The sequence below is a fragment of the Urocampus carinirostris genome, chromosome 17, assembly GCF_059441175.1.
Source record: "Urocampus carinirostris isolate Australia breed hairy pipefish chromosome 17, RoL_Ucar_1.0, whole genome shotgun sequence".
In the NCBI taxonomy this organism is placed as follows: domain Eukaryota; kingdom Metazoa; phylum Chordata; class Actinopteri; order Syngnathiformes; family Syngnathidae; genus Urocampus; species Urocampus carinirostris.
Genome location: NC_142365.1, coordinates 28,429,949 through 28,446,202, shown reverse-complemented (window position 1 = coordinate 28,446,202; position 16,254 = coordinate 28,429,949). Strand labels below are relative to the sequence as shown.

General features: G+C 37.6%; 1 protein-coding gene across 1 annotated transcript; it reads left to right on the top strand.

Annotated features, from left to right (window-relative positions):
* The first annotated feature begins 288 nt into the window (after nt 1–288).
* Nucleotides 289–16,249, top strand: arl10 (ARF like GTPase 10). The gene is made up of 4 exons (XM_088321064.1): nt 289–579; nt 6,352–6,529; nt 7,938–8,113; nt 14,655–16,249. The coding sequence occupies exons 1-4, from the start codon at nt 439–441 to the stop codon at nt 14,826–14,828; spliced, it is 669 nt and encodes a 222-aa protein (XP_088177190.1). The 5' UTR covers nt 289–438; the 3' UTR covers nt 14,829–16,249.
* The last annotated feature ends 5 nt before the right edge of the window (nt 16,250–16,254 follow it).

The following is a 16,254-nucleotide window of genomic DNA, read 5'->3' as shown; positions in this document are numbered from 1 at the left end:
TTTTGTATTTTGTGAGGGAAAATACGATCGTTTGTAAGGGCATGGAGCCGTGGAGGTTGACAGGTATGGAAATACGATGGGTCTTTGAGAAAAAATATCGTATAATACTGTTGTACAGCGTATACAATTTAAAATCACCAATTAACGAATAGAAAAACATAAACTTGTATAAATTGACAGGTATACATTTAGCTAAAGTGGCCGCGGAAAACCCACATTTACGCGAAGCGCGTGAACGCCCCATAAACGTCCTGCGCCTCTTGGAAAACAAAAAAACAACACAATCTTCAGTAGTGCGGACCGCGCTCGTATGCTGAGAGGAGGAAACGCAGTTGAGGCGCTGAAGACGGTGGCATTTGGTGGTATTAGGCGGCATTCGGTGTCCACCTTTCGGCGGAAAAGCCATAACTCGGCTACAGCCACCCCCGCCGCGTACACATGGTGATCCTCCGACACATTTCGGTGGCGCTGAGCGCTGCCGCGGCGGTTCTGGGCTCGGCGATCTTCATCGCCCTCAACTATTTCTACCCAGGGAGACAAAGATGGGCAACGTGCGCCCAATATGCTACTATCAAGGAAGTAAGGCATCAGTTTTTTTCTTTTTGTTTTGGTCGTAAAAGTACACTTGAGCTATAAGATTCTGTTTTAGGGTTAGAGTTTCGATAAAGCTATTGCTTGACAAATTATTAACGTTACAGTACGAGGAAACAGCAATGCGTTAAGAATAACTGCATATGCAAAAGTCAGATTTTGAACAAATGTATGTCATACAATATATAACAGACTAAGGACACATGCAGAAGTTCTGAGTTGAAATCTTAGTCGTCTCTGATAACCAGTTAAGGGTACTCCCATTGCCTAACATCTCAATTGGACACAGACGGTTGTTTTTTTATTGTGTTTCGTTTCGTTTCGTTTTTTAAAATGTATTTTATTTGGTTTTCTTTACTTGCTGCTTTCCTTTTTTTATTCTACTCTATTTTGTTTTATTTTTCTATTCTCATCTCATTAGCTGCACCACTTATCCTCGGTAGGGTCGCGGGGGTGCTGGAGCCCATCCCAGCAATCATCGGGCAGTGGGCATGGGACACCCTGAACTGGTTGCCAGCCAATCGCAGGGCACACAGGGACAGACAACTCGCTCGCTCATTCACACCTAGGGAAAATTTGGACCGTCCAATCCACCTGAAATGCATGTCTTTGGAATGTGGGAGAAAACCGGAGTGCCCGGAGGAAACCCACGCAGGCACGGAGAGAACATACAAACTCCGCACAGTAAGTCCCGTAGCTGGATTTGAACCCACACAGGAGGTTCCCAACACCTTAGAACTGTGCCGCACACGCGCCGTGCTGCCCCATTTTTCTATTCTATTTCATCCTATTCTATTTTATTATTTTCTATTCTTGCATTTATTTATCTATTTTAAGTCGACTTTCTGTTTTCCATTCTCACATTTATCTAACATACCTTAATATAGTGTCATGATGTGATAACACCTAATCTAATGCCTCTTCACATATCACATATATCACTGGTGGTCCAGTGGGTAAATTAAAAAAAAATTGACTGATCAATAATTGCACAAATACGGTAAAATAGAGCCAACCCAAACTTTTGAGTATTTTTTTAGTTAAAAGAAAATGTGCGTTGTGCATTGTAAATTATAGTGCATTTATTAAAATATTTTAAATAAATTATCGCCTGAAAAACCCTTTCAACTCCAAGGCTTGCATGTTTTTTTTAATTTAACACCACCATTGTATGTTTAAACTTTTGTAGACACTCACAATAAGTAAAGAGGGCCGGATTTTTCAGATAAGAGATGTCGTCCCTTCCTAATGCCTCCCCCGAACCCATTAAGTCTTTAAGGTTAAAAAAAAACAGATCATCCCTAATGGGGCAACATAAACAGCAACATGGTTGGTGTGACGATAGCGAAAAGGATGCAAAAGTCAAAACAACAAACAACAGTGAGTCAAAATAAGTAACTGGCATCCTATGAAATCTCTTTAGCACATGTCCAATAGTAACAACTTAATCAACCAACCAACTGTTTGCTAAGGTGTCACTTTTATCAGCCATGATTGTACTTGCACTGTTTTTACTTGAGTACTGTTGATGAAATTGCAAATGGCTGAAAAAGTGAAGAAATAACTCCTCTCTCAATAAGCACAAAGTCCACGCCGATCAAGCTGCATAGCCATATCCCCCCCGAAAATCCTTCCACCGCTTGATGTTGTTCCCTTGGTGCACTGCAGATGGCTTATTTGTGTTCTATTTAGATGCCTGCACAAGCAATCACAAGAAAAGCATGTACCGTATTTTCCGCACTATAAGGCGCACCTAAAAGCCTTTATTTTTTTCAAAAGCTGACCATGCGCCTTATAATACAGTGCACCTTATTTATGGATCAATATTAAGTCGCAAAGTCTTGCAACTAATGCAGCAGCCGTCGACTAGATTTTCCCCCGAACGCAAAGTCGTCCGCGGTGTATGCTTGGATTTATTTACCGGCGTTTCATTGGCTAACCAATGTGTCAATCATCATTTGAATCAATCACTATTGGCTAAAGTTATTCGGAGGTAAAGGGGGCGGATCCTTTTTATCATTTACAGGCTGGCATAGGCTAAAGGGGCAAAACAAAGCCTGCAATTGGCTGAAAAAGATGAATGTGAATAGCATGTTGGGTTGACGGCAAAAAACAGTATTTTACTATTCTGTACTGTATTTGTAAATATTTTACTCTCCTGGATTTACTACACTCACGGACATAAGAGGACCATGGTTGCACATTATTATTGAACACAACGACTTCGGTGAGCTACTCCGGCTATATATTTTCCCTGTATCTTGTTTCAGACTGAACTCAATGTTTCTGTGATAAGCGGTGCAGATAATGGATGGAATGGAGTGTCTATTTTTAAATTAAACTCAATTCCAAGTGTTTATTGTCATATGCACAGTAAAGTTGCGAGCGAAAAAGAAAAAAGGAATCTAAGGAATGGTTGGCATTTCTTGAATCCCAAGACTTTAACCTTCCGAATGATATTTGGAACGATGCATTTGAGTGACATAGTACGGACACCGCATCCGCACGTGTCTACGACACGTATTTGCTTCTTTGCAAGCTTTCGGAATGTTAAGGGGGTAATAAGTTTGACTGAACTATCTGACTGTTTTGTCGACGTTCCCATTGTAGCGCCTTATAATCCGGTGAGTCTTATGTATGTCAAATTTAGGACCAAAAACTACTTTTTCGGGGTGCGCCCTATAACCCGGTGCGCCTTATAGTGCGGAAAATACGGTAAATTAGTCCAGGTTGTCTCATTTTTTAGAAACATTACACAGCTGATGGGGCCGGAACAGCAGGTGAGTGGTTAGCGTGTCCGTGGCACGGTTCTGAGGTCATGGGATCAAATCCAGCTACCAGCCTTTCTGTGCGGAGTTTGAATGTTCTCCCCGTGCTTGCGTGGGTTTCCTCCGGGCATTTCGGTTCCCTCCCACATTCCAAAAACATGCATGTCAGGTTAATCGGCCAGTCCAAATTGTCTCGAGGTGTGAATGAGCGTGTCAATTGTCTGTCCCTGTGTTCCCTGTAACTGGCTGGCAACTAGTTCAAGGTGTCCCCTGCCCACTGCCCAAGGACAGCTGAGATGGGCTCCAACAACCTCGCGACCCTACTGAGGATAAGCGGTGCAGATAATGGATGAATGGATACATACAGCTGATTATGTTTAACGGCTGCACACGGATTGAGACCTCCGTCTCATGTGAATAAAGAATGTTTAAAAGAGGGATGACTGGCAAGTAAAAGATGTCTGGGGTGATGGTGGTAACATCACTTAGATTTTAAGTGTCTGTGTGATGGAAACAGTATGCAGTAGAAAAGCCAGGCTGGATTTGGTGCAAGACAAAATAGGCTAAATGCCAGCCAATATTTTAGCATTGCTGGTTCTTGGCAAGGCAAGTTGAACCCATGCTGTACTTGTCACCAATTAATTACAGGACATAATTGACTTTCGGTGAGAAAGTTAGAAACACTTAAGACAGGTTGCCAGTTCATTACTTTTGTTAAAGAAGCGGCGCACAGCATTAAATTGCTAAATTATATTTAGTAGACACTCAAAATAAGGAGAGAAGACATCAATTATTTCTGAACTTGCAAGGAGATTAAATGAATGTACAAAACAAACTCACAATGCCAAATTCAAAGTCAGTCCCAAAAGGTCTCTCCTGAACCTTCTCAATCCCTTAGATGTCCCTGCTTGAAAAAAAGCACATCTGCCTCAAATGGTGTGGAATGCCAATAATATAAACAGTGCATAGTTGTCAAAACATTGAACAACAGTGAGGTATAATAGTCAAAATAATGAACTGGCATCCTATGCATTCTCCCATGCAGGAGTCTTAATATTAAAACTGAATAAATTTATCACAAATGTTGGGAACTTTCCAACAAGCCATTGCTTTCTCCGATTTAAAGCAAAGGTGCTGAACCTTTTTCTTGAAAGCAGTGATGACAAACTCAGTTGGGCTCTGGTGCCGGATCCAGACTTTTTGTCCTCAGGCAGGAAGGATCAATAAAGGAGCATTATGTTTACTATTATCAAATGTTTACAATGCTGTCACTATCAGCCGATGTTGCTGTTCTTCGATGTCTACACCATATAGGGCGGATCTGCTTTTCTGTAACCACAGATATTTATTTTAAAAGAAAACGCGGCATTAGCTCAGGAGGTAGAGCGCTCGTCTTGGGATCAAGAGATCGCATCTCTTCCGTGTTATATGTCGAAGTGTCCTTGGGCAAGACACTGAATCCCTAATGCCCCCAATAAGCAGGTTGGCGCCTTGCATGGCTGCATAGCCGCTATTGATGTGTGAGTGTGTGAATGGGTAAGTGTGAAGCACATTGCAAAGCGCTTTGGGTCTTCATTGACTTGAAAAGCACTATATATGTATAAAATGCCATTTACCAATTTGGCATTTTTACAGTCCTCTCCCGTTCTCCTTGCAAGTTCAAACTTCAGTCATGGCTTCTCCTTGTTTTGATGTTACAGGGTACTTAAGTATACATTTAATAACAGTATAGAAAAAAGGGCATGATGCAAGATTCCTTTTTTTACTGTAATTTACCTAGCACACCATAAAAAAAGAACCAAAACCAGCTTTCAGATAGCTGTAAGTAGGTTAATTTATAAATTTACAAAAAATATATTAATTTTTTAATTTTTTATTTTAAAATGGTAGAATTATTTAAACTGTACGTGTGTATAAATACATTTTTTGCAGCAAATAAAATTTTAGTAATCAATGCCTGGCCTCTAAAAATGGCTAGCAGACCACAAATGGCTCTTAGGCAGTGGTTTATGATGATGAATAATGTTCTACTGTATTATAGCGGGGCAGCACGGCGGCGCAGTGGTTAGCGCGTGTGTGGCACAGTTCTGAGGTCATGAGATCGACCCTCCTGTGTGGAGTTTGCATGTTCTCCCCGTGCTTGCGTGGGTTTCCTCCGGGCACTCCGGTTTCCTCCCACATTCCAAAAACCATGCATGTCAGGTTAAGTGGCCGGTCCAAATTGTCCCTAGGTGTGAATGAGCGAGCGACTTGTCTGTCACTGTGTGCCCTGCCCACTGCCCAAAGATAGCTGGGATGGGCTCCAGCACCCCCGCGGCCCTACTGAGGATAAGCGGTGCAGATAATGGATGGATGGAATGAATTTATTATAGCGGCGACATCCGTGTTTTTGGAGTTTGTCACTTGACAACTTTATCAGGGTTCCAACAGATCCTTGAAAAGTCTTTAAAGGCATTGAAATTATTATTCTAAAAATAAGGCCTTATTTGACATTAAAATGTCTTAAATACAATTTTCGAAAGTCTTAAAAATCTGAACACATTGATAAGATTCATATGTGTTTGAACTAAGAAGATTGAGTAACATTTATCATTTTTTTTAATAATTCACCAATTTACTTTCATGGCATCACGGCGTGACAACAATAACGGAACAATCAAAACGGTGATGTGGTTTCAGTCGAGCCTTTCAAAGTTTACCCACAGTACACAGCAATTTGGGACAGAAGTGTTTACTTTGGACCATAGGGAAGTGTTAATTTAATGAGAAGTTTTCAGCAATGGCTAAAACCTGTGCCATGTAATACGGTATGTACGAGGCATGATGGATTGTGTGCAAGAAATATTGGTGTTTTTTTGGTTTTGTTTGAATTGCGGCGATTCTTTTGTTGACTTGGTCTTCAATTTGATTTCAAAAGGCCTTTAAAAGTCTTAAATAGTCTTGAATTGAACTTGCCTTAAGCTGTAGGAACCTTGATTATACCCGCCCGCAGGAAGAAGACGTCAGCGGGAAGCGTCAGGTGCTTGTTCTCGGCTTGGACGGCGCCGGGAAGAGCAGCATGCTCCAGGGCCTCGTGCCCGGGGGGCCCAAGAGGGGCCGCTGCAGGCCCACCCGAGGCTTCAACTTTATCAGCCTTAGTGAGCCTCCTTGTCAACTGGACTTCCTTGAAAGTAAGAACCGTTTGATTACAGTCATAGACTCCATCTCCTTTTAAAATTTTGTATAATGTATTTATATTTTCGGCTCGCCTCACTTGTTGGGTTAATTAGTGGGTCAGCAACCCGCGGCTTAGGAGCACTGTGGAGTGGCTCCCCGGGACAAATAAAAATGTTGACAAATTTAAAAAGGAGGAAGGAAATATATTTTTCTTTTAATATGGTTCCTGTAGGAGGACAAACACAAAAACTTTTCCAACGATTTCCAATGCTGTAACAATGTCTGGAATAAATATAATATATAATAACTACTTCAGCTTCCTTTCCTCCATTTTTGCCTCTGTTGGAGCCGAGCGTCGCGCATGCTGCTCCCCTTTTAAAGTGGCAGTGTCACAATTTAACAATACGCTCCTAATTTCAACACAGAATTCACATTAAATGAGTAAGAGAGCAATCCTGTCATATACACTGTTATTACTAAGTGATTTCTGATTTTTGTCAGTATATATTTTGAATGACAGTGATATTATTTGAGTATTAATCCTCAGGCCCAGGGACGTTAATTTACAAAGATGATTATTGAGGTTGAGTATTAATCCGATCCAACTACTTGCTAAAAGTATCAATATTATTAATATTTGGATTGATAAACACACCCTCAAGATCAGAGAAATTACAGTAAAAGTGAGAGACAGAAAATATTTCCCCCTCCAATAAGCATAAAAAAAGGAAAGAAATACAAGCGCATTAATGGAAAAGTATTCAATTGAATGTTAATCTATTTTGGGGGTAAATAAATCTGCTCATTACTTAATGCACCTAAAAGAGCAAATCGTCAAAACCAAATTACAGGCCTTAATTTGAATCTGTTTTGATGTGCTGGCATTAAGACAACAAAAGTTTCACTAAATTTGAATATATATATATATATATATATATATAATATTTTCTCGGACCAACAATCCAAAATATAAGCACAGAAACTAATCATGTTCTAAAATTTCACATTTCACATTACCCAAGAAAACAACATTTAAAGGGAAGTTGTGTTTTATTTAGCACACAGTGGTAAAAAAAACAACAACAACAATACTGAATTGAATAATACGCAAAACTACATGAACTATCATTAAAAAACAAAAGTGCATTTTTTAAATACTATTAATATTTTACTTAAAATTGAGGCTCATCTAGCAGGACCTTACATTATTGTCTGCCATCTTACGAAGGGTACACACACAAAAAAAAACTTTGTAAAGGTCGGGCATAAAATAAGAAAAATGTTGCTGTTTGTTCACTTTGAGTTTCTGTAGTTTGTACTATTCCTTGTGCTTTGTAGCACTCGTCTTTGGCTGCCTGACACAATACGACAAGATATAGTTGTCAAACATTACATAGTTTCCTTTTTCTGTCTGTTTTCCAGTTGGCGGCAGCGAGGAACTGCGTCCTTACTGGTCCGAGTATCTCATCAGAACGCATGTGCTTGTCTACGTGGTGGACTCGTCAGACCGAGGCCGCCTCCCGCTGGCAAAGTTAGAGCTGCACCGACTCTTAGAGGTGCAACCCCAACTGCCTGTAGTGGTCCTGGGGACCAAACAAGTAAGGGAAAATTTCATATATTTGGCACACTCTGGAGAGAGTAAGAATTTTCCGGACTATAAGTCGCGTCGGAGTATAAAGTTATACCAGCAAAAAAATGCATACCGTATTTACGGGATTATAAGTTGCAGTTATTTTCATAGTTTGACCGGGGTCAGACACATCATTCGTAGATGGCTGGCAATCATGTCAGCTCCCTATAGGTGTGCCTCATATCATGTGAAGCTAATGAGTGAAGCTAATCTGCTATGGCCACTTGAATGCCACGATTTTGGCGTCTGTGGGTTTTTGAAAAGAACCTAAAGCACGGAGTCGACGTTGACGTTGATTCGGCGGATAGATAGAGGAGGCCGATTCGCCTGCTTTCCGAGATCGGCCATTGTTGACGCTGGCAAACATGGCGGCGCTACTTGTATAGCGACCAACAGTCTGGGAAACTAAGTCCGGCGAAAATAACAACTTCAGACTCAGAGGGCGATCGGGTGATGCGATCAGCGGACGGTGCCGTAAGAGGAACGTGAAGTTTTCAAGATGCCGAGCAGAGATAAAGAACTCGAGGAAATTAAAAAGTCACTCGGCTTCTTAATGGATAAAATGGATATCGTCACCAGACAACAAGACACAATTTTGAGTTTGGTGGCTGAAATCAAAGACCTAAAAAACGAAAACATGGAGAAAGAAAAGAGGATTATTGCGCTAGAAGGACGCGTTGCAGATCTGGAACAGTATACCAGGATAAATGACATCATTATCACCGGTCTGGACATCAAACCTCGGACCTATGCCAAGGCTGTGGCAAATACAAATATTGCAACAGATGCTGATGAGGATTCTGCGGAGCAACAGGTCATTGCTTTTATGAGTAAAAAAGGCATATCCATCAATGCTGAGGACATAGAAGCATGCCACCAATTAACAAGAGGTGACAACCGACCCAAGGCGACCATCGTAAGGTTTGTTAACAGAAAACGGAAACATGAAATCCTTAAGCAAGGAAAAAAACTAAAAGGGACTAATGTTTATTTAAATGAACACTTAAGCAAAAAAAACTCTGACATTGCAAGACAGGCTCGATTTTTGAGGAAAACGAACAAAATACAAGGAACATGGACTTCAAACTGCAGAGTATACATAAAGTTAAACGGCACTCCGGAAGAAGCAAAAATATTATGGGTTCGAGAAATGCAGGAGCTGGACAGATTTGCCTGAAGTGTAACAATGGCATCCTGGACTGACAATATGGACACCTTTATTACAGATCACAATAAAAAAATCCATCATAATATATTAGGCCATGATTTACCGGAACTGAGCATTGTTAATCACACTGACTCCAATAATTCAAGATTGGATTACTTCGATCCTGACCACAAATTCATATCAGCTAGCTCAGACAATTGCAAATATTATACTGGAAATGAATACAATACCTTTGTTAAATCTGAAGACAAATTCTCAATAATACACTTTAACAGTAGAAGTATGTACACAAATTTTGATGACATCACTGAATACTTACAACAATTTGAGAACCCGTTTAGTGTTATTGCAGTTTCTGAAACGTGGTTCAGTGAAGGAAGGGGTGTAAATTTTGAATTAAACAACTATAATCTGAACTATATAAATAGAACAAACAAAATAGGAGGTGGAGTAGCTATATATGTGCACAAAAGATTAAAATCGAAAATATTACAAAACATGTCATTTGTCATTGACGATTTACTTGAATGTATTACAATAGAAATTATAAATGAAAAAAGGAAAAATATTATAGTCAGTTGTGTGTATAGATCACCGGGCTCAAATCTGGAAACCTTCACAAACTGGGCTGAAAAAACATATTCAACAATAAGCGCCAAAAAACTATTCATTTGTGGAGATTTCAACATCGATCTAATGAATCCAAACAAACATAAAAACATTGATGACTATATTAATATGATGTACAGTATGAGTTTGTACCCAACTATATTAAGGCCTAGTAGATTCACTTCACACAGTGCAACACTCATTGACAATATATTTACGAATAATATGGAATTTACAAACGTCAGCGGGTTACTGGTTTGTGATATTTCTGATCACCTACCAGTATTTACAGTGTATGATGAAAAGGTTACTAGACAAGAATCAATTAAGGATTATGTTTACAAACGAGTTAGAACTGAAGCGACTATTATATCACTGTATGATGACTTAGTTAAACAAAACTGGAATGCTATATATGGTACAGATGATGTGGATGGTGCGTTTGACATATTTTTGGAAATATTCACCAACAAGTACAACAAAAATTGCCCAATGAGACAAATTAATATTAAGAATAAATCTGTAAACCATCCATGGATAACTAAGGGTTTACATAATGCTTGTAAGAAAAAAAACTACTTATATAGAAAATTTATTAAACTAAGAACTAAGGAAGCCGAAACCCGGTATAAAACGTATAAAAACAAATTGACAGGAATATTAAGAGCAAGCAAGAAATTATACTATACCAATTTATTACATCATAACAAAAGTAATATCAAAGGTATTTGGGATATATTAAATAGTATAATAAAAGGAAAGAATGTAAGCAATGCATATCCAAACTATTTTATTGATAAGAACAGTGAAAATTATAATTTAAATCAAGTTGTGGAGAATTTCAATAGTTATTTTGTAAATGTTGGACCAGAGCTCGCTGCAAATATCCCAGAGTGCAGTGGTAAACAATTTGAGTCACTAATAAAAATGAACTCCAAGACCATGTTTTTATCTGGGTTTACGGAATCAGAAATCTTAGACGTGGTTAACAACTGTAAAAACAAAACGTCTATGGATTGTTTTGACATCGATATGGTACTAATTAAGCAAATTATAAACAGCATTGTGAAACCATTGACCTACATCTGTAATCTATCATTTCTAACAGGCACATTTCCAAATCAAATGAAAATAGCAAAAGTTATACCAATATACAAAAATGGGAACAAGCACATTTTTACAAACTATAGACCGGTATCTCTGCTTCCTCAGTTCTCTAAAATACTAGAGAGACTTTACAATAATAGACTAGAACAATTTGTAGATAAACATAAATTGATTAATGAAAGTCAATATGGTTTTAGAGCAAACAGATCAGCAACAATGGCAATTATTGATGCAGTAGAAGAAATCACCCACAGTATAGAAAAGAAGAGATACGCAGTCGGGGTATTTATTGACTTAAAAAAAGCATTTGATACCATTAATCATAATATACTAATAAAAAAACTGGAAAGATATGGCATCAGGGGAGTGGCTTTGAAATGGATTCAAAGTTATTTGACGGGGAGGAAGCAATATGTAAAAATGGGAGAGTTTTCATCTGAATATTTGGACATCTGTTGTGGAGTACCACAGGGTTCTATCCTGGGACCAAAGCTATTTAATTTATATATTAACGATATTTTTAATGTTTCAAAACTATTGAAAATAGTAGTATTTGCAGACGACACTAACATTTTCTATTCAAATGATAACTATATGGATTTGGTAACCTGTATTAATCGTGAACTAATTAAGCTAAAAGTATGGATGGATATAAATAAATTATCTTTAAATTTAAATAAAACCAAAGTAATATTCTTTGGTAATCGTAAGGTAAATCAAGATTTAGAAGTAAAAATGGATGGTGTCACAATAGACATTGCATCAGAAATTAAGTTTTTAGGGGTCATAATAGACAATAAATTAAGTTGGAAAACACACATCAGACCCATACAAACAAAGGTATCTAAAAGCATTTCAATAATTAATAAAACCAAAGTTCTTTTACATTATAATGCATTGTATTTATTATATTGTTCTCTCGTTCTGCCATATTTAACATATGGTGCAGAAGTCTGGGGCAATAATTACAAAAGTTCACTACAGCCCCTTTTTATCCTTAAAAAACGTGCAATAAGAACCATACCCAGGGTAGGATATCGGGATCATACCAATATTTTATTCATGCAGTCCAATTTATTGAAATTGGATGATTTAATAAAATTTTTCACTTCACAACTGTTATTTAAGGTCAACAAAAACATAGTGCCAGAAAACATACAAAGATTATTCACTCGGAAAGAGGGAAATTATAACTTGAGGGGCTGTGGTGAATTCAAAATCCCAAAGGTGAGAACCACCAGGAAAAGTATGTGTGTGTCTGTGTGTGGAGTCAGACTTTGGAATAATTTGCAAAATGAAATCAAACAATGTCCAAATATCCATGTGTTCAAATTTAAATACAAAAAAGCATTACTGGCGAAATACAGAGATGAAGAAAATGGGATATGAGGGAGACTGGAAATACTGCACTTCAAACTATGGCTAACTTGTTATTGTGCTATTATCACATCAGAACTGTTATAAGTATTGTGTTTATTTTTATTGATATTATCACTGGTGCCGCAGTGACATTATGCGCATTATGACGTTGAGGGATGGGTATTGCGAAGATTAGTGTATAAAATATGTGATTATTGTAACTATTATAATTATTGATATCTGACCTATGTAATAAGTATATCCATGAGATTTTGTTGTATGAGACACAAGAGGAGCTATCTATAAAATGTATTTAATAGGGAAGATAAAGGGGTAGGAAAAATAAGCATCTGCTTCTGACTACCCCTTTTCGAACATGTTGTGTGACATTATTTCGTTGTTGACTCATTGTTTTTGTCCTGTTTTTATTTTTATGTTCGAAATAAAGTTTTCATTCATTCATTCATCTTTGAAATTATTAACACATTACCGGGTATATAATGTCACGTTATTTTTTTATGTTATTTTCACTTAACCGCAAGAGGGCGCTCCAGGCCTGTGTTGATAATTTCAACCTTGCCCTGTGGTGACAAAAAATAGCAATAGAAATGGTAATAATGTGTTAATATTTTTACATACAAGTCACACCGGAGTTTGAGTGCCACCCCCGGCCAAAGTATGAAAAAAAACTTCGACTTATAGTCCAGCAAATAAGGTATGTTGTGTAAAGATTATAAACGAGGGAACAAATATATCGAAGATGCTCTTAAACTGCACATCACACAAAGTTGCTGTGACAATGAGGCAGCAAAAAGCCTCTGACCACCAGCATTGAGCGCGCTACTGAAAAATAGTAATTAGTTACAGTTGTGGTCTGCTGCAGAACACAATGCATGACAAAAATCCACTTATCACATTTTCCGGACTATAAGTCGCAGTTCTTTTTATAGTTTAGCCAGGATTGCGATTTATACTCTGGTGAAACTTACATGAGAAATTTTTAACACTTTATCATTGCGTTTTAATGTTATATTACGGCTTTTGTATATCACTTCACATGTTATTTTTCACATGAAACCACAAGAGGGCGCTCTAGTTCTGTGTTGATAATTTCAACCTTGCCCTGTTGTGGGGGGACATTTTTCAAACCGGAGGAAGGAAGCGGCTTATCGTCCAAAGTTGGAGGAGTTGTTTACCGGTAAAACGGCCAACAAGGATGAATATTTCATTGGATTTGGTCATTTGTAGTGAAGCTGATAGTTCGGTAAGCATGTTGTTAATTGTACTTTTCTGAATAATTGAATACGTTACGTTGTTAATGAATTTAACAGGCATGTCAGTCATGTAATATTTGTATACCATACAAACTTATTCTACCCGTTGTTCCCTTTTATCTTAATTGCACTTTCAAGATGACATGTATGTTTTCGGTCTTGGATTTTATCAAATAAATTTTCCCCTTATACTCCAGGTTCAATTTACACATGTTTTTTCCTTCCTAGTTAAGAATTTTTCAGCTGGTGCGACTTATATTCCGTAGAGACTTATAGTCTGGTAAATACATTTGTGTCAAAACCGCGAAAATTAGAACAGCGATACAGCGAGGGATTACTGTATATATATTAGGGTGGTCCTTAATGGGGGTCGAAATTTTTTTTTTTTAAATATTGGGCTCTGACCCCCCGCATATGTTCTTATATCGATAAAAACACACTGTGTGCAATTTTGAACAATTTGGATAATATTTAGAGGTAGCTCAACGACTTTGAAATTTCCCAAAATGGTAAAATTTTGGCAATTTTCGAGAAAAAACGGAAATCTTAACCCTATGTGTACGGCGTTTTAGAACATCCAATTTCAGTCCATTGCTTATAATTGTAACACAAGAAAAGTTACAAGTAACTTTGTACACTAGGTCTGATATAATGTGCGAAAAATCCTTATTTTTCATACCAAAATTTCAGAGGCCTTGAGCGACCTCTAAATATCCTTTGATTTTGATGAAACTTTGCCTAATTACGTTTTGTATATATTGGAACATATTCAAGGGGTCAGAGCATGAAATTTTAAAAGTCGAAAAATAAGGACCACCCTAATATATATACAACAGGCATTAATTTCTAGGTAGCAAACTGTATGTCTCATTTAGATCATTTAACCCCCACAAGTTGGATCTTTAGACGTCTATAGTCATCAACGGCACAGTACGTTTGGTCCAGAATTTCGCAGGTTAAGTGATTTAGCCTGCTCTTGTGACTCCCTCTAGGATAAACCTGATGCTGTAAACGTATCAGAGCTCCACAAGGCCTTGTCTCTGGACTCGGCGGTAAAGAACAGGAAGCTGTTCCTCCTGGGCGCCCAGCTGGGCCACGACAATGCCCAGAGGACCTCTTGCAGGTGTTTGGACACCCTCCATGACCTCCTGCTCCAGCTCGTCTAAAGTGGGGGGGAAATGTGCTTCTTTCTCTTCCTCAAAATTTGGAAAAAACTGCTTCTAAACCTGTTTTAAAAACTGGCGGAGAGCAGATGCACGCCCGCAAAAAAACAGTCACAAGTCGCACACTGGGTACTTGCTTGTTTGGGCATGCCAACAAGTAGAAAGAACATATTGTGCACGACATGAATTCATTGTGGATTTTAAACACACAAAATCAAAAAATGAATGAAACTAAAAAGAAAAAACCCACAGTTAAGATTACAATGGTTAAGCACCGCACCCTTTAGTGTCCATTTAAGAACTTTCAAAATTGTTGGTTTTTATGCTTAACAGTGGATATTTTATTAGCATCAATGTTAAAACTACAATTAGGTGTAAATAAATAAATATGAACAAAAACTAGAAGAGGTCAAGTGTAGACGTTTTGCACTTTTATACTATATACATTTCATGCATTTATTATTTCGCAGCTTGATTAGTGTAATGTATTGCTCTCTGGTCTCCCGATGTCTAGCATCAAGTTTGTAGTTGGTTTAAAATGTGGCAGAAATACTTTTTACGAGGAAAAGAAAGTTTGATTATATCAATCAAAGTTTAACTGATTTGCATGATATATATATATATATATATATATATATATATATATATACAGTATTATAAAGGATCGACCGATACAGATTTTTCAGGGCCGATAAAAATAATTCTGCAGTAAAATGTGTACCACAGTGTGGATAAAATTGAAATGTTTGAAATTTGAATGTTAAGAAAAAAATTGTATTTTTGGTGTAAGGCATAGGAAAAAATCCAAACAATTGGTTTATTTTTTTTAATGTGCTACTCGAAGAAAATATTAGAGATGATTAAAAAGACTGGCTCAAGACAAATGATGAGTGTTTTAAGATAAATGAAGCCTATAAATAAAAATGTATTTCTTTTACAATTGGTATCAATCTAAGAAAAACGTTTGTGGATACAACGTTCTATACTTGACGTCTTGTTTTTTTTTGTTCATTGGCTCCTTTGAGCGGTGACTCTTGGTACCTTTTCCCTTTTTGCTACATTGTTAAAATTTTAAAATGAAGCAAAGACACGTACGTTAATAACAAAAGGTTATATACATTCAAGCCTGGTATAAGGGTAATCTACTAAGGCAACACACAGTTAAATTCAGCAATGTGTTGAAATCGTTTTAGGAAAGGCACAAAATTTCAAGCATTTCATCACTCATTAAAAACTAATATTTCCCCTCGAGCCTGGTGATTGAGACTCGAGAGAATAATCTTATTTATTAGGGTTTTTTCTTCTACTGTAATGTTTGTTTTATTCTCTTTGATGCAACATAGTAGTAAAAAGGTATTCATTTAATGGTCTTAGGTTGCGCATGTCAATGTGTTACATGAGTGGAAAATAAAGAGTACATTCTACTTTG

Bases quoted from the DNA above. Each gene is read 5' to 3' on its own strand.
- arl10 (XM_088321064.1), top strand. From the start codon at position 439: ATGGTGATCCTCCGACACATTTCGGTGGCGCTGAGCGCTGCCGCGGCG. The intron at 580-6,351 runs GTAAGGCATCAG...ACCCGCCCGCAG, and splicing joins AATATGCTACTATCAAGGAA to GAAGAAGACGTCAGCGGGAA. The intron at 6,530-7,937 runs GTAAGAACCGTT...TCTGTTTTCCAG, and splicing joins TCAACTGGACTTCCTTGAAA to TTGGCGGCAGCGAGGAACTG.